The 20,994-nt window shown below is 39.4% G+C and overlaps 1 protein-coding gene across 1 annotated transcript in view; it reads right to left on the bottom strand.

Annotated features, from left to right (window-relative positions):
- Positions 1 to 19,469, bottom strand: part of SAE1 (SUMO1 activating enzyme subunit 1) — a gene marked incomplete in the record, with an annotated part of 154,229 nt that extends 134,760 nt beyond the window's left edge. Inside the window, 2 exon segments of the mRNA XM_053721822.1 lie at positions 2,815 to 2,926; positions 19,313 to 19,469. Of these exon segments, the coding sequence (XP_053577797.1) occupies positions 2,815 to 2,926; positions 19,313 to 19,404 (204 nt within the window).
- Positions 19,470 to 20,994: the final 1,525 nt, after the last annotated feature.

Below are 20,994 nucleotides of genomic sequence, written 5' to 3'. Positions count from 1 at the left end.
CAGGATCCTCCCTTTATATATATGTAGGAGTTTTATGTCCCAGAAAAGTGCTACACTTCCTCTGTCCTGAATCTTTACTTTTTTCAGACCCAGAATAAAAAGCCAGCACTTACCTTTAAAATCTGCCCGACAGCAGGGTAGCTCAGCAGTTTTAAGAGGTCCTCTCCCTCTCATAGCCCTGTGGATAAAGATAAAGCCTGAGTCATTTTACTTAGGCTATCAGGATTAGGGCAGCATAAATATATGGGAGGCGCAGTGAGAATTATGTCCCACAAGTTCCCATTGCTTTAAAGCCACTATTGCTCTACTGAAGAGACTGACTTGGACTACTGCTACACCCTAGAACAAAGCAGCACAATCTTGCACTACTTTAAAAATAACAAACTCTTGCTTGAAGAATCTTTTCTAATACCTCACTTTACCTCTTCCTACCACTAACGTAGGCAAAGAGAATGACTGGGGTGGGAGGGAAGGGAGGAGCTATTTAACAGCTCTACTGTGGTGCTCTTTGCCTCCTCCTGCTGACCAGGAGGTGAATATCCCATTAGTAATTAAGATGATCCATGGACTCATTGTGTCTTAAAGAAATACTATTAAAAACAGGGGTACTTTCATTCATCAAAGTTTAGAAAGCAGCCGTTTTGTTTAAAAACTTACCTCTCTTCTTTTCACAGCAGGAGCAGCTTCCCCCACCTGGAGATCCTCTCTTCACATGTCAGCAATGACTAATCCGGCTTCCTCCAATCACAGCATGGCCTCAGGCAATGACTCCCCTGGGGGAAAAGCCGTGATTGGGGGAAAAGCCGTGATTGGAGGAAGCCGGATTATTCATTGATGACGTGCAAAGAAAGGATCTCCAGGTGAGAAAATCTGCTCCGACTGTGAAAAGAAGAAAGGTAAGATTTTATTCAAAACGGCTGCTTTCTAAACTTTGAAGAAAGAAAGTGCCCCTGTTTAATAGTTTTTTAAAAACCGGGCTTTCATTCATCAAAGTTTACCTTCACTTTATGCAGCAGAACACATTTTTAAAATTAAGCAAAACAAAACCACAAACTGAGACAAGGTAGAACTAGAAAGAGGTAGTAAATGGTCGCTGTTTACAACATTCTGCTCTTCACTCTTTCAGAAACTTTGTATTGAAATGCAAAAATGAGAACATGACCACATGCTCCTGGTTGAGGCTGACTCTCTTTTTGCTGCTATATTGCCTGCAGCAGAGAAAAGGCGTTGAGGTGTTAGAGATGATATAAGTAGGGTTTTTCCAATTTCATCAGGGTGCAATATTTATCTTTGTTTGCTCTCCACCAATGCAAGGGTCCTCTTAAAGTGATGGTAAATTCTCCCCTTTTTAAAATCAGATCTGGAATGTAAGCGCTATTTTAGATGGGGTTTTATTCATCATGTGCAATGAAGATGCGCTATAACTTAGTTATTAATATAGATATGAAATTCAAATACCCCATGTTACACCACCCACTTCAAAAGTCAATTGTCCTGTCAGCTAAATGATTGAATTACTCTCCAATCAATGCTCTAGCTACAACAAAAGTGCCAGATGGGAAGAGCGCTGATTGGACAACAATTCAATCTGTTAACTCACAGAAACTTTTACTTTTGAAGTGGGCGGAGGAGCATGCAGTATTCGAATTTCATATCTATATTAAAAAGCATGTTATACTGTATCTTCATTACAGCTAATGAATAAAACGCCATCTAAAATAGCGCTTACATTCCAGATCTGATTTTAAAAAGGGGAAAGTTTACCATCACTTTAACAAAGTAAGCCTGGACTTCATTTTAACATCTTAAAATATCTAAATGCAATGGTAAATAACGAGCTATAAGGTTAGTGAAAATATCTAGTCCGCTCTTAAAATAACAAATATATACTTATAGAGGTTGAATTTGGTACATATTACAATTAATTAAAAATATATATAAAAAAAGCACTAAAGGACTGAATATAAATAATAGGACAAAGCATTACGTACATATAATCAGCAATAGCAAGTGATCAGCTAATAATTGTGCAAACAAATCATAGTGCACATCAATTCAAATAACTCCCATCAATCTAGGGTTAGGTGTAAAAAAAACAAGCACGGCACTATATCATGCAAAGCATAGTCCCGAATCACCTGATTTAATATAAACAATCCAAATGATCACACATCTTTTTTTTTATTTCTGGATTGCACATAAGCCTGGAGTAGTTGTAAACTTATACTGTCCTGAAAAAGTAAGAAGTAAACGTCTGTAGACATCCTTTATGCTAAGCGCATAAACATAAAACACAATACCATGTGCAGGAGCTCTTTGGAGTTTAGCAGATGATGTTGTGCACAGACCAACTAACTGTAAACCAACTAATCGATTATGAGATTCGTTGACGACTATTTTCATAATCGATTATAATCGATTAATTGTTGCAGCCCTAGTCTAAAGTTTTATATTTTTAACACTCTGTATGTGGATTTTATTTTAAACACAGGAAAAAATTATTGATTTTTGGTTTTATCCGATTAGTTGATTAATCGAAAAAACAATTGGCCGATTAATCGATTATGAAATAGTTAGTTGCAGTCCTACAGTTTATTTTATATTACTATCTCAAAGTGTTTAATGTCCATTTTATGGTCCATTAAATAGCTTCACAACCGTTAGCTATTATTTTAACTGATACCCATTCATACTCATGACAGCAATTAAAAAAAATACATAAGATGTCCCTTCTAATTTCATACTTATTTATTTGCTCAATTATGACATGAAACCAAAGTTGGGATAAAGAGGCTACACAAAAAAAATTCTCACCTGTTGGTGATCCATCATGGTCAGTCCCTTCACACCAGCCAAAATAAGATTTTTGGCTACTTCCGCTCCTAGGCCTCTCATCCCGACTAGAAGAACCTTGGACGTACGGAGCCTTAAAGAGGAAGAGAGACCCAGGTTTAGATTTAGTGAGTAAGGGCTAAGATAAAGACAACACTATACCACAACGTAGTCTAGATCAGGGAATAGCAATTGGTGGCCAAATGCAATGCCTCACTGTACCTTTACGGCACACAAATTGCACTCTGTATATTAATGCTACACCAAGAAAATAAGTTCACTCAGTTTGAAACCATTTTTTTTTTTCTTTCATGATTTGGGTAGAATATACAAATTTTAAACAATTTTCCAATTTCCGTCTATAAATCAATTTTGCTTCATTCTCTTGGTATCATTTATTGGAGAAGCAGCAATGCACTACTGAGAGTTAGCTAAACCCATTGGTAAGCAAATGACAAAAAGACATATGTGCAGCCACCAATCAGTAGCTAGGTCCCACCTCCTGAGCCTACCTAGGTATGCTTTTCAATAAATGTAGCCACAAATCAGCAAGCGCTATCCGGGGTGCTGAACCAAAGATGGGCCGGCTTGTAAGCTTTTATTCCTGCTTTTTCAAATAAAGATACCAAGAGAACAAAGAAATACTTGATAATAGAAATAAAATTAGAAAGTTGCTGAAAATTGCATGATCCGATTCATGAAAGAAAAAAAATTGGGTTTAACATCCCTTTAACTTTATTTTTTGGACAGTTGCAATTGTTAAAAACTTTACTGTATCTCTGACCTACTTTACAGCAATTCTCTAATGCAAAATTGTTAATGTGCTTCTACAAAATACGCCTCAAGTCGTTACGCTTCCTAATGGGAAAAAGAAAAGCAGACTCACATACATATATTTTAATATTTCCCAATGCAGTTTTGAAAAATTGAGTATAGATCCCTTTAGCTAAATGGATAGAATATCTCATTCGAAACTGCTTCAAGCAACAAAAGAGATAGATAGATATATATATATATATATATATATATACACACAGTATTTATATATAGATTATATATATATATTCGAAAATGTCAGCAGTGGTATGATATAAGATTATACATCTTTGAAATCCAATTATCAATTTTGTTTCACTTTGCATTTTTATATTTATTTTACACAGCACAAACTTTTTTTCTGGGAGTATTTGGTACCCATAAAACCATCCTCTGTTTTCACAGGAACCATCTGGCATCCAACAATTTGTCTTATATTTTGGGGGCCTAAAAACTCCTACATTGGCCCTTTACTCTGCTCAAGAACCACTGAGAGCGTGGTTTAATCTACTAGTGGCAGTTGTTCAAGGGGACAATGTAAGAGAATTCATGAACAGGGAAAGTACAGTTCCTTGAGAGCCGTTCCTCATGCACATGACGTGACTTCAACAACATGGCGGCCCACGTGGATCCAAGCCTACAGCTACAGCCAAATCTAAACCATCTGAGTCTGTCTGGATAGGTTGCTACAAGAAACAACCACAGCAGAATGTAAATCTTAAAAAAATATATATATATATATATATATATATATATATATATATTCACAGTAGACAAGCACTCCAGAGAACAAGTCACAGGTTCCCAGGGTGCAACAGATAGGCAAACAGAACAAAAGAAAGAGTGCACTCTTTCTTTTGTGAGATATATATATATATATATATATATATATATATATATATATACACACACACACACACATACAAACAAACACATATACAGTGGGGCAAAAAAGTATTTAGTCAGCCACCAATTGTGCAAGTTCTCCCACTTAAAAGGGACACTCAGGTTAAATTAAATTTTCAGGGGGGGCGGAGCCAACAGCCGCACATAACAGACGTACTTTCATTGAGCTCCTGCTATATCAGCTCTCAAATTTGTCAATTATTCACTGAAAAGTCTACCTGTGGATTAATCAAACTAAGTAGGGGACACCCTGCACCCCTTGTGCTGCTTGGTCGTTTTGGGGTAAATTTGCAAGATCTGCAGAGCGATCTGTGCACCGGACAAGGCTACACTGCTGTGGAGGCCATCAGCTACTGTGCTCACGCATGATCTGCAGCGCCTGCACTTACCTCCTCAGCGCCCACTTGTGCTGCTCTTGGCTCCGGAGGGTCGGGGATCCGCTCCGGAGCCCAACAACTTAACAACTGCACTAAGAGAGCTCCTGTCTACTGGCTATTTTCTAAGCGGCAGGACAGAAAACACTCCGGTCAGCAGAACTCGCTACAATAAAAGTGAGTAACGTTTAAGGGAACACTGACTGTCATTTACATAACCCCTAGACACAATCACCCACCAGACCTTAGGATCAGAGAAAGTGAAGCATGGGTTACCTGCTCCATTAGCTCCGGGGGCTTGAGGCTGTGGTGGGAAAACCGCCATCTTTTGGACATCTACAGAAACTGCGCACTAACTTATACAGGGACCTTTAATGGGAACTGTTTAGACCCTGTATAGATAATAAGAGACTAAGGCTAAATATATGCAGAATTACAGCCTATTTGCATTTCCCCTTCAGTACAAAATCAGCCTCATAAGTTGTTACAGCTTTGCTGCCACGTGGGTTTTTTGCCCTCAGCACTGACATCGCTAACTTAGCATAAATATCTGTTGAACAACTGTATAATATCCACACATTAAATCTGTTTCCCCTCAATCCTCCTTGAATTTGAAACTAGTCACTGTGGTAACCTGGATGGTACATGCAATACCCCTGAGCTGCTTTCTTTTAAAGGGGAAGTTAAGAGGAGAGGGGGAGGAAGAGTTAAAGAAAGAAAAGTAGCACAAGTTTAATTATACTGCAGAAAATCCATCTACTAGTCTTTGCTGGACTATCACCTTTACATTCATTATAATATGCCTGAATATTGATGAAACCCTTTGTGCATTAATAACAATACTGTAACAGGGAAGACAAGGCACACCTACCAAGACTCATCTTATATTTTAAACATCTACCTGAAGTGAACACACTCTCCCTCCTTTCCTGCTGTACCTAGTTTCAGCAGGTCATACCCACATTCCTTACCCGACTTGGTCCAGTAGTGACAAATCCCCTGGAGAGTGTGTCTATAGTTCTTTCCCTCTGTAATAATCTTGATATGGCTGGCTAGGCGACCCCGCCAGATGAGGGGGGATTAGGGGACACCTATATAAATGCACCCTCAATTGTGTTGCAATTAAGAGAGACCTTGCTTCAATTTGAAGGGAAGGGGAAGGAAGGGAAGGAGAAAAAAATTGCTTTCACTCTACTGTGTGAAATACACGTGAACATTTCAACTTGTGCTAGGTGTATAACACCTCTTTACCTGAATACTAGAGATGTCTCATTCACAGAGAAAGAAAACTGGAAACAAGACTAATTCTGGAATTAAGCGGACAGTAGTGGACCACTTTGGGGCTTCAGGTGACGCTGGCCATGCTTCATTAATGTCGCTGGGGGAACCTGGTTCTTCTCCTCCTTCTAGCCCAGAATCGTCATCCCTGTCTATGGCGGTCATTCACAACCTGCAAACTGGGGATCAATCTCAAACATCTCCAACTTTCATACTTCAATCTTTGAAAACCTTGCTTGATGAGCATCATGCTTCATTCTCAGAACAGCTGACATCCACTATTGCTGATCTTAAAAAAGATTTACACTCTACTACTGAAAGATTGGATACAGTTGAGAGAAAGCAGGAAGATCTTGCTGTGGAACAATCTAATTTGCTTGGCTATACACAAATTTTGGCGGGCAATATTGCTGAATTAGAAGATAAGATGGCTGATCTAGAAAATAGATCTCGCAGGAACAATCTGCGTATCAGAGGCATATCGGAAGACATTACCAACTCTGAGCTCATGCCGTTTTTACTGGAATACTTTACCCTGCTAGCCAAACCTCAATCTTCTACAGAAAATATGGTTGACAGGGCACATAGATCTCTGAGACCTAGGGGCCTCCCCTCTGAACAGTCGAGAGATGTAATTGTAAGATTGCATTTCTATACATACAAAGAACGCTTACAAAGAGCTGCCTTTCGAAACCCAGAGTTACCTGAAAAATTTGCCAATGTTAAGATATTTGCAGACCTCTCTCCAAGAACTCTTCAACAAAGGAAAACTTTCACTGAAATAACGAAATACCTCCGCCAAAATAACATCAGATACAGGTGGGGGTTTCCCACGAAGTTACATGTCACCAGAAATGACCGCACCTTCACTATCACCTCTGTCTCTCAGGGTCTGGCCTTACTCAGATCTTGGGACCGGGACGCTGTTGCTGGGGGGACGGATGAGGATGTGATACAGAATGATATAGGAAATCAACCTCCCCCTCAATCCCGTGAATTGCCCATTTCATCTTCTGTCCTGGCATCTCGGACTCCACTGAGGCCCTCTGCAACATCTTGGAATCCTATGCCTCAACGCAAGAAATGAGACCTTGAACCCTCTCTCTTGGAGGGCAATACCTGAAAGACTGTCTGATGTGATGATCGTATTTGGTAAAGTAAAGTAATAGAGACATTGGTTAAGAAGGACTAAATGTTCTGAAAATTTAGTTTAATAAGTTGATTTGTTTCTCAAAGTGTTTCTAAAATTGTTATGCATAAGCTTATATTTACAATATGTTCTCTCTTTTCTTTTTTCCTTTTAAGAGGGCAGGAGATGTTTTCTGTTGCCCCCTTACAAATTACACTGATATACATATTGAGATTTTTGTCTTGTATTATGCTTTATTTTTAGGAGCAATGATTAGATTTTATAGTACCTAACTCAATGATATTCTGCTATAACTAGTAACATATGGCTTTATTCTCTAAATATAGGCTGGAGATGGTTTTGTGTGATGGTCTTAGATGGAGAGACTGGGAGTGTGATTGTGTGTGTGACTGTGGGTAAGGGAGGGGGGTTTATGGGTTTGTTTGTTTTTTCTCTTCGCCTGAGACCATGCTTGTATTGCCTAAGATATTATACAGCCTATGTTTATCTACATATTGCACACGAATATGATCGTTTTGTTATTATCCTTGACAAAGTAAGGTCTATTGTCATTCCAATAATGTTCCAAAAATGTTTATTATGTGTTGCAACTATTTACAGTTTACCTATATTCGCTTGTGGGACAAGTGTTCTGGTGTCCCCTCTTCGGTCCCCCCTTCTCTATTGTTTTTTGTCTGCTTTCTCTACATTACCATTTGTACTTGCTACTATTCTACACACAAGTGCCCTGTTTTTCAGGAGAAAAGAGAGCATACTGAGCTAGGGGTTTAGCTTACCATATTGAACCTGTTGTATTGTACAATCTAAGAAAAGATAATTGTTTCTATATATTGTGAATCTCTTTGTTCTCCTCTGTGTGTGACCTTTCCTCCTTCGTAGCAGGCCCCCCCCCCGTCTTCGCAGTGTTTTTTCATTGTCAGTTTTCAAATAGAGATGAGATATTAAACTATCACATTGGGTTTACTATATTGAACCACTTAAAATAAACATATCTCATCCCCCCTTTTGGCTTATCTTTCATTAAATCCTCATTCATTCAATTACTTAATATCCTACTCCACACCTCATCCCCTTCCCCATTTGACCTTCATTAAACCTTCATCCATTTATCTATTCACCTAACCTCTTCCCCCCTGGCCATATACCCAAACATTTACATGGTTCCTTCACTCCTTGTTTATCAGCTACTTGCTTATCAGCTACTCGCATACCTATATATTTCATACCTTGGCTATTCACTCTACATTCATACATTCCCGCCCTTCCTATCCCTAACCTTTTCCCTGCTTATCCTTCATCAAAATATTTACACGTTCCCCCTTGGGTATTAATCTATAACTTGTATAACTTGTCCTTCAATTCCCCACCCATTCATATACCTACCCTGCCAGTGATTAGATTCCCACCGTTCACTTAGTAATTATAGTTCGCTGGTAAATTTGTGTACCAGTGACTTTTAGCGCGATCAATCCTTTAATATACCGCAAAACTAATTACTTTTCCTCAAACCCTCCCTCCTTCCCCTTTCCCCCCCCCCCCCTTTTTTTTTTTTTTTTTTTTTTCTCTTTCTTCCTCTTCCTTTCCACGATGTCTATTGTATGTGTCTCACAAAACGTTAGGGGACTTAATTCCCCCACCAAGAGAAGCTTATTATTTCGCTCTTTAAAATACCTTAAAGCAAAAATTGTCTTTCTGCAGGAGACCCACTGGCGGGTTGGGGAACCGATTCCTATTCGTTCTCCCTACTTTCCGGTTGTAGAGAGAGCCTCCTTTGTCAAAAAATCTAGAGGCACCGCTATATTAGTTCATAGAGATGTCACCTATGAAAAACTGCATATGGACGCTGACCCCCAGGGGAGATTTCTTATCTTGGTCTGTAAGTTGGAGGGTAACACCTACACATTAGCTTCCTATTATGGCCCGAATTCTTCTCAAATTAGACATCTTAAGAAATTTTTATCTCGCTTAGACAAAGTAAAGAGAGGCCTTTTGTTACTTGCTGGGGATTTCAATATGGTTATAGACCCGGCAATGGACAAAAGAGTATCTCACGGTAGGCCTATAGACAAGACTACCATGGACACATCCCAAAAATTCTTTACCCTTTTGACCCAGGCTAACCTTTTTGATGTGTGGCGTTCTTTCAATTCCACCAATAGAGACTACACTTATTATTCCCCGGTTCATGATTCTTATTCTAGAATTGATTTTTTTTTCAGTAACCCCTGGCTCTTGGATAGGATAGGAGGGTCATCCATTGGAGAGGTTACTTGGTCTGACCATAATCCAGTGTCTGTATGTCTGAATGGAGTGACCGACCCGTCCCCTAGACCTCCTTGGCGACTAATTGATTCACTACTTTCAGTTCCGGGACAGATTGAGAAGTTTGAGGCTGAGATTACTTCATTTCTTGAGCTGAATGACACAGGAGATGTTGACAATTTCCTCCTATGGGGAGCCCTTAAAGCATATCTGCGGGGTTTATTCATTAAATTCCAGGCTCAAACTCGACGGGAATCCTCGATATCTTTGGCCCAACTACATAAGGAGCTCAGGTCCTTGACAAACTTGCACAAGCTAACTCTAGACCCCACTCTTCTACCAAGAATCTCTTCAGTGCAACAACATCTTAGAACACTAGAAAACCAGAGAGTCCAGAATAGATTACGCGAAAATAAGAAACTTTTCTATCTTAAGGGGAATAAACCTGACTACTTGTTAGCGAGGAAGTTGCGTGAGAGAACGGCTCAAGCCAGAATTCCTTATCTAATTACTGGCAATCGTAAACTAACTAACCCTAATGACATAGGGATGGAATTCGCCAGATATTATGCAAAACTATATAATCTGCAAACCTTGGGAGGTCAAGTACCCCCTAGGGTTGAAGATATTAGATTGTTCTTATCTAATCTATCTCTGCCCAAACTTTCCGAGGAACATGTGGCTACCTTAGAAGCTCCAATGTCCAGCGAGGAAGTTAAAGATGCCATTTTCTCTCTCAAGCCTCGGAAATCCCCTGGCCCGGATGGGTATTCCGACTTATTTTACAAAACTTTTAGCGCTAGCTTAACTCCTCTCCTCACACGGGTGTTTAACTCAGCAGAACAATTGGGCTACTTTCCAAATGAATTCCTCCAGGCATCCATTGTAACTTTACCTAAGCCTGGGAAATCTTCGGACGCTTGCCCCAATTTTAGACCGATCTCCCTTCTAAATCTAGATGCAAAGTTATACGCCAAGATTTTGGCTAAGCGCTTAAATAAGATGATCCCATGTCTAGTAACCCCTGATCAGGTGGGATTCACCTTGGGGCGACAAAGCCCTGATAATACTAGAAGATTATTGAATATTTTTTTGAAGCGGGTCGGCTCAGTCTCTCATGCGCTGCCGCTTGACGCCGAGAAAGCGTTTGACCGAGTCGACTGGCTATATATGAGAGAGGTACTCCTGCATCTTGGATTTACACCTTTTATCTGCACTAAAATTTTTGCGTTATATTCTAACCCTTCTGCCCGAGTGCGAGGACTAGGGTTTTTGTCTCCTGAATTCAAAATTACAAACGGAACCCGGCAAGGGTGTCCGTTATCCCCCTTGCTCTTCGCTCTTATGATGGAACCGCTCGCGGAAGCCATTAGGAAGTCCGATGGGATAAAGGGGATTACACTGCATGAAACTAACCAAAAGGTAGTTTTGTTCGCGGATGACTTAACTGTTTTGGTCACTGACCCGTTGGAATCTCTACCAAACTTATTTGATTTACTAGAAACCTTTTCGAAAATAAGTATGTATAAACTTAATTACTCTAAAACTGAAGCATTCACTTTAAATATCTCCAATTTAGATTCCCAGGCATTAAAGCGACCGTTCCCTTTTGTTTGGTCCTCTACACGGCTTAAACATTTGGGGGTCTATCTATCGCACAATATCTCTATTATATCATCTAACTTTAACCCCCTATTGGGTAAGTTTAAATAATACTTTGTAAAATGGGATTCACCTAATATCTCCTGGTGGGGCAGGATAGCTGCTATTAAAATGAACCTTTTGCTAAAGCTGACATATCTTTTCCGGTGCCTTCCTCTCCCTATTCCTAAGAGTATAATTTCTCAGTTTCAGAGACTGTGCAACAATTTCATTTGGAAAAGGAAACGTCCTAGAGTCGCGATGAAAATTATGTCATATCCAATACTGGCAGGCGGAGCGGCAGCCCCCAATATAGCAGTCTATCATGAGGCATCCAGGTTAGCCCATATCACAGCCTGGGGTTTAGAGCCCCCTGAAAGTAGGTGGGCGGAAATTGAGCAGGCGTCTCTACCAAAGGGACTCAGTCTGCGAGATCTAATCTGGATTCCAAGACACTCCAGGAAACCAGAATTAAGCTTAAATTACATCATAGCTTCTAACCTAAAGTTTTGGGATAGAATTCATCATAGGAGTGGAATTGCTCCGCACCCCTCTCCGGCCCACTCTATCACAGGCTTACTGGGTGCTTTAGCAGATCCACATCCTTTAGAGTGGAGGGCTCTTGAGATTCAGTCTGTAAGAGATTTGTTCTCGAATGAGGGCTTGATCCTGGTTACCCTCTTCCAAAATAAATTCTCCCCTTCGCCCCTGATGAGTTTTGAGTTCTTTCGATTGCGAAACTTCTTGCGTTCTTGGGGTTTTACTTCAGGACCCCTAAGATCCCGTACTCTGTGGGAAAAGCTTTGGGATGCAAGATACCTTGCCCCAAGAGTGTTCTCTCTTGCTTACTCTGCTCTGATACAGGCACCTACGTACAACAAGTCTTTTTATAGCACACATTGGGAGGGTGCTCTGCATTTTAATGCCCCTGAAGAGGCATGGAGGTCTGCAGCCTTACTAACCAAGAGTACGGTTCACAGTACTACCTATTTCGAACTCTACTTTAAGATCTTGACACAATGGCATTATACCCCCTTACGCTTATTCCAGATCTCCAAAACGAACTCCCCTATGTGTTGGAGGGGATGTGGCAGAGTAGGGTCGCCGGCCCATATGTGGTGGGAGTGTTCCAAGATTCAGAGAATCTGGACTAGGGCATTCTATTATTGCACCAAGCTAGGCTTAGTGGATTCTAACCGGCCGGCAGCAGCGCTATTCCATTTATTCACTGACAAGATGCCTCGACATTTAAAATTACTGTGTGTATATATTTTCATGTCTGTTAAATTAAATATCGCTAAGGCATGGCTCCAATCTAAGGGCCCAAGATGGAGTCAGATTAAGTCCACAATGGCACATATTGAAACCATGGAATGCGCTGTTTTTGCAGCTAATAACAAAATCACGATCCACTGTCTATGTTGGGAAGCCTGGCGACAAAGCCTAGAAGGGGAGGTCATCACATGCTAGAAATGTCTTCTACCTCATATGTTGAGATTATTAGTGATATCACTTATGAGGGGTGAGTGCCGATCGCCGGTGGGTTCTCCTGCAGAGACCTAATATTATAGCATCTTTTGGAATTAGTAGTGGGAAGTCATTTCACCTCCCCCTTCCCTCCCTCTCCCCCTTTTTTTTTTTTTTTTTTTTTTCCTTCTTCCCCCCTCCTCCTTCCTTTCCTCCCCCTCTTTCCTTTTCTTGTACTATATGCTATTCATCTGTTGAGTTGCTCTATTTCTCGCTTGATATTCATTAATAACTCGACAATCTATGTCTCTCATATACTATTGTTTTTCTTTTTGACTGTTCATGGACCGTTGTGTTATAAAACAAAAAATATGTGAGGTTTGTTTAGCCTTGGTACCCTTCGTATGACATACTATTGTTGTTCTTATTCATTTGATGTTAGTGGTCACTGATTAATATGCTGTAAACATGCTTCTGTATGACACTACGTCTTGCTATTATGTAGCAGTTTTATCTGCATATTTATATGTATGTCTTTTTTTTTTTTCCCTGCAAAACCTCAATAAAAATTAAAATTAAATTTTCAGGATTCAGATACAGCATGTCATTTTAAACAACTTTCCAATTTACTTCCATTAAAAAAAATGTGCACAGTCTTTTATATTTACAATGTTTGTGTCACCAGATCCTACTGAGCATGTGCAAGAATTCACAGACTATACGTATATGCATTTGTGATTGGCTGATTGCTATCACATGGTACAAGGGGAGTGGAAATATACATAACTTTAAAATTTGTTATAAAAAAAAAAAAATCTACTACTCATTTGAAGTTAAAGGGACAGTATACTGTAAAATAGTTTTTCCCTTAATGTGTTTACAATTGCTTTTTTTACCAACTGCAGAGTAAAAAATGTATGAAAATTAGCTTTTTAAGGCTTATTTGTGTATATTAAAGGTCTGATTTTGTGTTTTGAAGCCACAACCTAATAAAATGGGTTGAGCTTGTAGGTATAATCCGATCTCATTACTGTCTCACATTGTGCAAATATACCTGCTTCTTTATCTTATATCTGTCCTTAAAACAATCACCAGTACTTTGAGAGAACAATGGAAAATCAACATTTTATTACCTTATCTCTGCTATATCGCACTGGGAGTGTAATTTCTTCTGTTGGCTGTGTTTACAAAGCTTATCTATAGCTGGTACGCGCGGCCACAAACTTTCAGAATAGGTGGGGATACCACATGCTAAATCAACAATTTCAAATGCCAATATAAGGGTAAAGGAGCTACTTGTAAACAATTTAATACACTCCAGCAGGTAAAGTGGATCATTGGGAACAAATTAAAGGGGAGAATTTTTTTTAGTAAACTGTCCCTTTAAGACTAAGTGCTATTGCATTGTCTTGTTATCTTGCAGTTGTTGATTATGCAAATCTAATTTGTTGACTGGTCCTTTAAGAAGATGAGAGAGGCCTGTCATTTTCATCATAGGTATACCTCAACTATGAGAGACAAAATGTGGGAACAAATCCAGACAGACAATCACATTGTCTGATTTGGAAAGAATTTATTTTCATATTATGGTGGAAAATAAGTATTTGGTCAATATCAAAAGTTCATCTCAATACTTTGTTATATATCCTTTGTTGGCAATGACAGAGGTCAAACATTTTCTGTAAGTCTTCACAAGGTTGTCACACACTGTTGCTGGTATGTTGGCCCCTTCCTGCATGCAGATCTCCTCTAGAGCAGTGATGTTTTGGGGCTGTCGCTGGGCAACACGGACTTACAACTCGCTCCAAAGGTTTTCTATGGGGTTGAGATCTGGAGACTGGCTAGGCCACTCCAGGACCTTGAAATGCCTCTTACGAAGCTACTCCTTCATTGCCCGGGCGGTGTGTTTGTGATCATTGTCATGCTGAAAGACCCAGCCACGTTTCATATTCAATGCCCTTGCTGATGGAAGGAGGTTTGCTCTCAAAATCTCACGATACATGGCCCCATTCATTCTTTCATGTACATGGATCAGTCGTCCTGTTCCCTTTGCAGAGAAACAGCCCCAAAGCATGATGTTGCCACCCCCATGCTTCACAGTAGGTATGGTGTTCTTTGGTTGCAACTCAGCATTCTCTCTCCTCCAAACACGACAAGTTGTGTTTCTACCAAACAGTTCTACTTTGGTTTCATCTGACCATATGACATTCTCCCAATCCGCTTCTGGATCATCCAAATGCTCTCTAGCATACTTCAGACGGGCCCGGACATGTACTGGCTTAAGCAGGGAGACACGTCTGGCACTGCAGGATCCGAGTCTCTGGCGGTGTAGTGTGTTACTGATGGTAGCCTTTGTTACGTTGGTCCCAGCTCTCTGCAGGTCATTGACTAGGTTCCCCCGTGTGGTTCTGGGATGTTTGCTCACCGTTCTTGTGATCATTTTGACCCCACAGGGTGAGATCTTGCGTGGAGCCCCAGATCGAGGGAGATTATCAGTGGTCTTGTATGTCTTCCATTTTCTAATTATTGCTCCCACAGTTGATTTCTTCACACCAAGCTGCTTGCCTATTGCAGATTCAGTCTTCCCAGCCTGGTGCATGTCTACAATTTTGTTTCTGGTGTCCTTCGACAGCTCTTTGGTGTTCACCATAGTGGAGTTTGGAGTGTGACTGTTTGAGGTTGTGGACAGGTGTCTTTTATACTGATAACAAGTTCAAACAGGTGCCATTAATACAGGTAATGAGTGGAGGACAGAGGAGCCTCTTAAAGAAGAAGATACAGGTCAGTGAGAGCCAGAAATCTTGCTTGTTTGTATGTGACCAAATACTTATTTTCCACCATAATTTGCAAATAAATTATTTCCAAATCAGACAATGTGATTGTTTGGATTTGTTTCCACATTTTGTCTCTCATAGTTGAGGTATACCTATGATGAAAATTACATGCCTCTCTCATCTTCTTAAGTGGGAGATCTTGCACAATTGGTGGCTGACTAAAATATATATATATATATATATATATATATATATATATATATATATATATATATATATATATATATATATATATATATATATATAAATCTGGATCATGTTAAAGCAGACTTTTTGTCTTGGTCTCCTAAGATCCTACCTAGGTTTATTTTTCCACAAAAGGCAACAAAAAGAACAAACCCCATTAGAAAACAGATGTAAAATGTAGAGTTGTTTTATACTGCATGCTACTCTAAACCACAAAAGTTTAATTGATTTTACTGTCCATTTCTTCAACTTTTATGGTCCAGCTGATGCTTCTACAAGTGCTCCTGCAAGAAACTCTTAGGGACTTTGAAGAAGCATTCTCAAAGTGTACAGTAGATGCAATCAAAGGGTGTAAAGCAAGCTCATAAGCGTCTGCTTACGTGGTGCTTGTGCCCCACCTATTATATATAAATGAGGATGGTTTGGCTCTGCATATAGTAGGCAAGAACACAATACATACCTAGAGGCACATGGGATATTTATACTGCCCAACATTATGAGGGCCTGTACCACCTGCAAGAGCACAAGATGGCAGCAATATTTGCTCCAGATGTCAGGTATCTCTTCAACAAAGAATAACAGGGGAACAAAGCAAATTTAATCCTAGAAAAAAAGTGTATGCTGTCTGAATCCCCCCCAAAAAAAAAAACATTTTGAGTTTTATATCCCTTTAAGACAGGGGGAGTTGAAAAACATTGGCAGAGAGAGTTGAGGTTCCAGATTGGGATAAATCATGTTTTTTTAAAACTATATTTTAATGGTCGAAACAAAAAAAGGTGGGGCTGTGTCCCTTACATATACATCTCAATACAAATGGCCAAAAACATCTCTAAGACACCGTTAATGGAAAAATGGGAATCAGACACAAATAAAATCCAATCAAAAGAGGATTGGGAAGAAATCTTCTATACGGCAGGGAGGGGTCTGATCAGTGCAGACTTTAAAGAGAATTGTATTAAGACCACCTTCAGATGGTATCTCACGCCAGTAATTACATCACAATATAACCAGAAGGGCGACAAAAATTGCTACAGAGGATGTATTGAGACGGGGACCTACATACACATGTGGTGGGAAAGCCCCCAGATACAACGGATATGGTCTAGGCTATCTGCACTACTAAGTGATGTCCTAGATGAACGTATAACTTTAACAACGTCCCAAGCGTTATTAAACGAACATGTTAAACCCTTTAACAAAGCCATCAACACATTTATACGTACACTATGCACAGCTACTAGGATATGTGTGGCCAGACACTGGAAGATAGGGGCCCCCACATGGGAAGAAATAATAGAGAAGATCAAAGCTACATATAAGTTGTCCGAATCATCCTCCTTTATACAAGCAACTCATGACCAATTTCTAAAGATATGGAGTTACTGGATCCTGAAGGGATATTGAAACATTACTGTTAAAGAACTAGAACACACAAACACTACAAGACACAGACATTAATTTAAAGTTACAAGGGGACATAGGACACTGACTGTTTATGAGAAACCCTTGTAGAGTAAGCAGAGGGGCTTCCTCCCTGGATCTCCGAAAGAAGATTGATTGAGACAGGCAAGTTACAGTTAAAGTTTATGTTTTGCTTTATTGTTTAATGTTTATTGTTATTATATACACATTTATGTATTTGAAAGCTATAGAGGGAGGAAAACGGTTGTACTGTTATAAGGACTTTTCTGCATCTTGGATGATGTACACCCCTCTCGCTTTTAGAGGTTATAATAATATATGCAGATGCATGGACATACAGAACATTCTGGTTGAAGCTACGCTAAAATCTTATTTCCACAATTTTGACATCACATAAACTCATGCCTACTAGACAAGAAACTGAAGATTTCTCTTTGAAAGGTGGGAAGGGCAGGGGATCTTACCTGAACAAATAATATGTGATGTAAGTTTTATATGTTCTGCAATAATAATAATAAAAATAATTTCAACTAAAATGTTACCTGTGCTGAACCTATGACAACTTGAATATTGCTGCACTGACATTCCAAATCCTGTTGCTTTTTAACAGCACAACCCAACATCTCTACTGTCATCTATCAAATCCTTCAAGATCAGGGAGCCCATCTTCCATTATGTATATCATTTTTTCACAGATATTAAAGTGAATGTAAATTTTGATGCTAAAGTGCCCGGTTTTTAAAACTTTGATTAAAAACAGGGGCACTTTAATTCATCAAAATTTACATTTCACTCCTGTTCTGAAAAAATACTTACCTTTTAAACTTCACAGCAGTTCCAGCTTTCTCCGGTCTCACAAGCCATTTCTGATGTCAGAAATGATTGATAGGTCATCCTCCAATCACAGCTTCCCCCTGGGGGAATCAGTGTCTGATTCAATGCTGTGATTGGAGGAAGCTGGATGCCTCATTTTAGACCCAGGAAGAGGCTTTGAAACGGGTGGAGGAAGTTGGAGCTGCTGTGAAGTTTAAAAGGTAAGTTTTTTTTCACAACAGGAGTGAAATGTAAATTTTGATGAATTAAAGTGCCCCTGTTTTTAATCGAAGTTTGAAAAACCGGGCACTTTAGCATCAAAATTTACATTCACTTTAAAGGGACATGAAACCCAATTTTTTTCTTTCATGATTTAGATAGAGAATAACATTTTAAAAATGATTCTAATTTACTTATATTATCAAATTTCCTCATGTTATTCCTTGTTGAAGCGATATCTAGATAGGTAGCGTGAACATGACTGCAGCATTGCACAACAGGAAATAGTTCTGCCATCTAGTGCTCTTGCTTATGAATCACACTCGCAAAACTGCTGTCCTATAGTGTTGTAAACACATGCACACTCCTTAACTTTGCCTTCCTGCTTTTCATCAAAGGATAAAAAGAAAACAAATAAAATTTGCTAACATAATTAAATTGGAAAGTTGTTTAAAATTGTATGTTCTTTTGGAATCATGAAATATATTCTTTGGGTTTTATGTCCCTTTAATTTATCAAGCGCATAATCATCTACCCCATGCCCCCTCATTACATAAACAACCTTCTTCTAACCCCACCAGACCCCTTTCTAGACATTTGCAAAGATACTCCTATACCCACCTCTTATTAAATATGTAGTTACATCTTTGTGACTCCTCCCCCTCATTACATATTCAAACACTAACCCAAACCACTCCCCCTAATAACATATGCAGTTAGGACGCTCCCACTTATTTCATAAGTACCGTATACCAAATCATACACATCTCTTACCCATGTTCAATGTTTCAAGCCAGACCCTTCCCAACATTACACATGCACAGCATTCCTATTCACCTATATTAAATATGTATAGAATTACCAGCCAGGACCCTACCCCTTATTACAAATGCACAGAATCCCCAGCAAAACCCCTCAACCTCATTAAAAATGCACAGTATATCTGAACAAGCACCTCCCCCTCATTATATATGCATAGTATTCCCAGTCAAGCTCCTCATCTAATTTAAATATGCAAAATACCCCAAGGTAAGCACCTCCCACTAATAACATATGCACAAAATGTATATGCACATCACAGTCCCCACACATTAGCAAAATATACTAATAACCTCCTTTGCGCCTCCAGCCCCCAGAGTCGAATCTGACGGTCATATTGAGCAGCCTCTTCTTCGCTAATCACCGCCTCTTCTTTCTCTACCATGGTTCTTCTTGTCTCCTACAACACACACTGCGCTTACACTTAGGCGCCGAATGAATGGGCCGCAACGTGCGCGTCACCGATACGAGGAGGAGGGGCTTCCATGAAAATGAACGCGCGCGCAAGAAGCTAACGTGCCAGGTTCCTTTCCTGGCGAGATTCAGGTAGCACGCACACACTCAGCGTGCTCTCTGATTGGCCAGCGGCTTTTGGCGCTCTGCTCTGCTGCACAATGCACACATAGAAGCTTTGGCAGTGGAACCACTGTTATGCTTCTGTGGTGATTTGGAGGAATTTATTTTCACTTTCTTTGAGGATTTTTTCTCAATATGATCAGTACCTCGTGTGTCTGTCATTTCTTTCTCTTATTTTTCAGAAAGTTTTACTTTCTATAACTTTACAAGTTTTTTCTACACACATATGCTGAATTTAAAGGGGCAGTCTACCCCCAGAATTTTTATTGTTTTAAAAGATAGATAATCCCTTTATTACCCATTCCCTAGTTTTGCATAACCAACACAGTTATAATAATGTACTTTTTACCTCTGTAATTACCTTGTATCTAAGCCTCTGCATACTGCCCCCTTATCTCAGTGCTTTTGACAGACATGCAGTTTATCCAATCAGAGCAGGCTCCTAAATAACTCCATGGGAGTGAGCATCATGTTTATCTATATGACACACATTAAAGGGACATTAAACACTTTGAGATGGTAATATAAAATGATAAATTGTATATAATAAAACAACTCTGCAATATACTTTCATTATTTATTTTGTCCTCTTTGCCTGTAATTCCATTCTGAGATTGTGAGCTTTTCAGTTCCTGTTAGAAATGGAAGTGCAGAACACTGTTAAATCCAGCACAACGATTGGCCGCACACTCTAGTGACCTATGTATAACTGTCCCTAATTGGCCACAGCAGAGAAGGTAACACAAGTTACAACATGGCAGCTCCCAGTGTTTTATAGATACTAAAACTTTACACTTATTTTGTCACTTTTTAAACAACTAATGAAACTTTAAAAAATACACCTACATGTTACTCATGGACTAATCTTTTCTTTGAATGCATCATTCTATCTAGCATGTATTTAGTGTTTAATGTCCCTTTAACTAGTACTGTCTAACTGTGAAAAACTTTTAAAATGCTCTAAGAGGTGGTTTTCAACGGTTTAAACATCAGTTTAAGACCAAGCTAGGTTTAGCTTTTCAAAAATAACACCAAGGGAACAAAGCAAATTTGCTGATAAAAGTAAATTGGAAAGTTGTTTAAAATTGCTTGCCCTATCTCAATACTGAAAGTTTAATTTTGACTAGACTGTCTCTTTAAAGGGACACTAAACCCAACATTTTTCTCTCATGATTCAGATAGAGAATACAATTTAAAAAACACATAATATATGTAGCATGCACTGCCATTTGCAGTTCTAAGAGGGTGCTACAATGCCGTTTGGAGGTGCATAACAAACCCCCCCCCCCCGGCAACCCCACTATGTTTATCATAGGGTTCAAAGTGACTGAAGCAAATCTGATAATAGCATTGGAAAGCTGTTTAAAATTGTATCTTTGTTGGGTTTCTCACAGCGCCT

The sequence above is a fragment of the Bombina bombina genome, chromosome 7 (genome assembly GCF_027579735.1).
Source record: "Bombina bombina isolate aBomBom1 chromosome 7, aBomBom1.pri, whole genome shotgun sequence".
NCBI lineage: Eukaryota > Metazoa > Chordata > Amphibia > Anura > Bombinatoridae > Bombina > Bombina bombina.
This window is presented reverse-complemented; position numbering and strand designations above follow the sequence as displayed.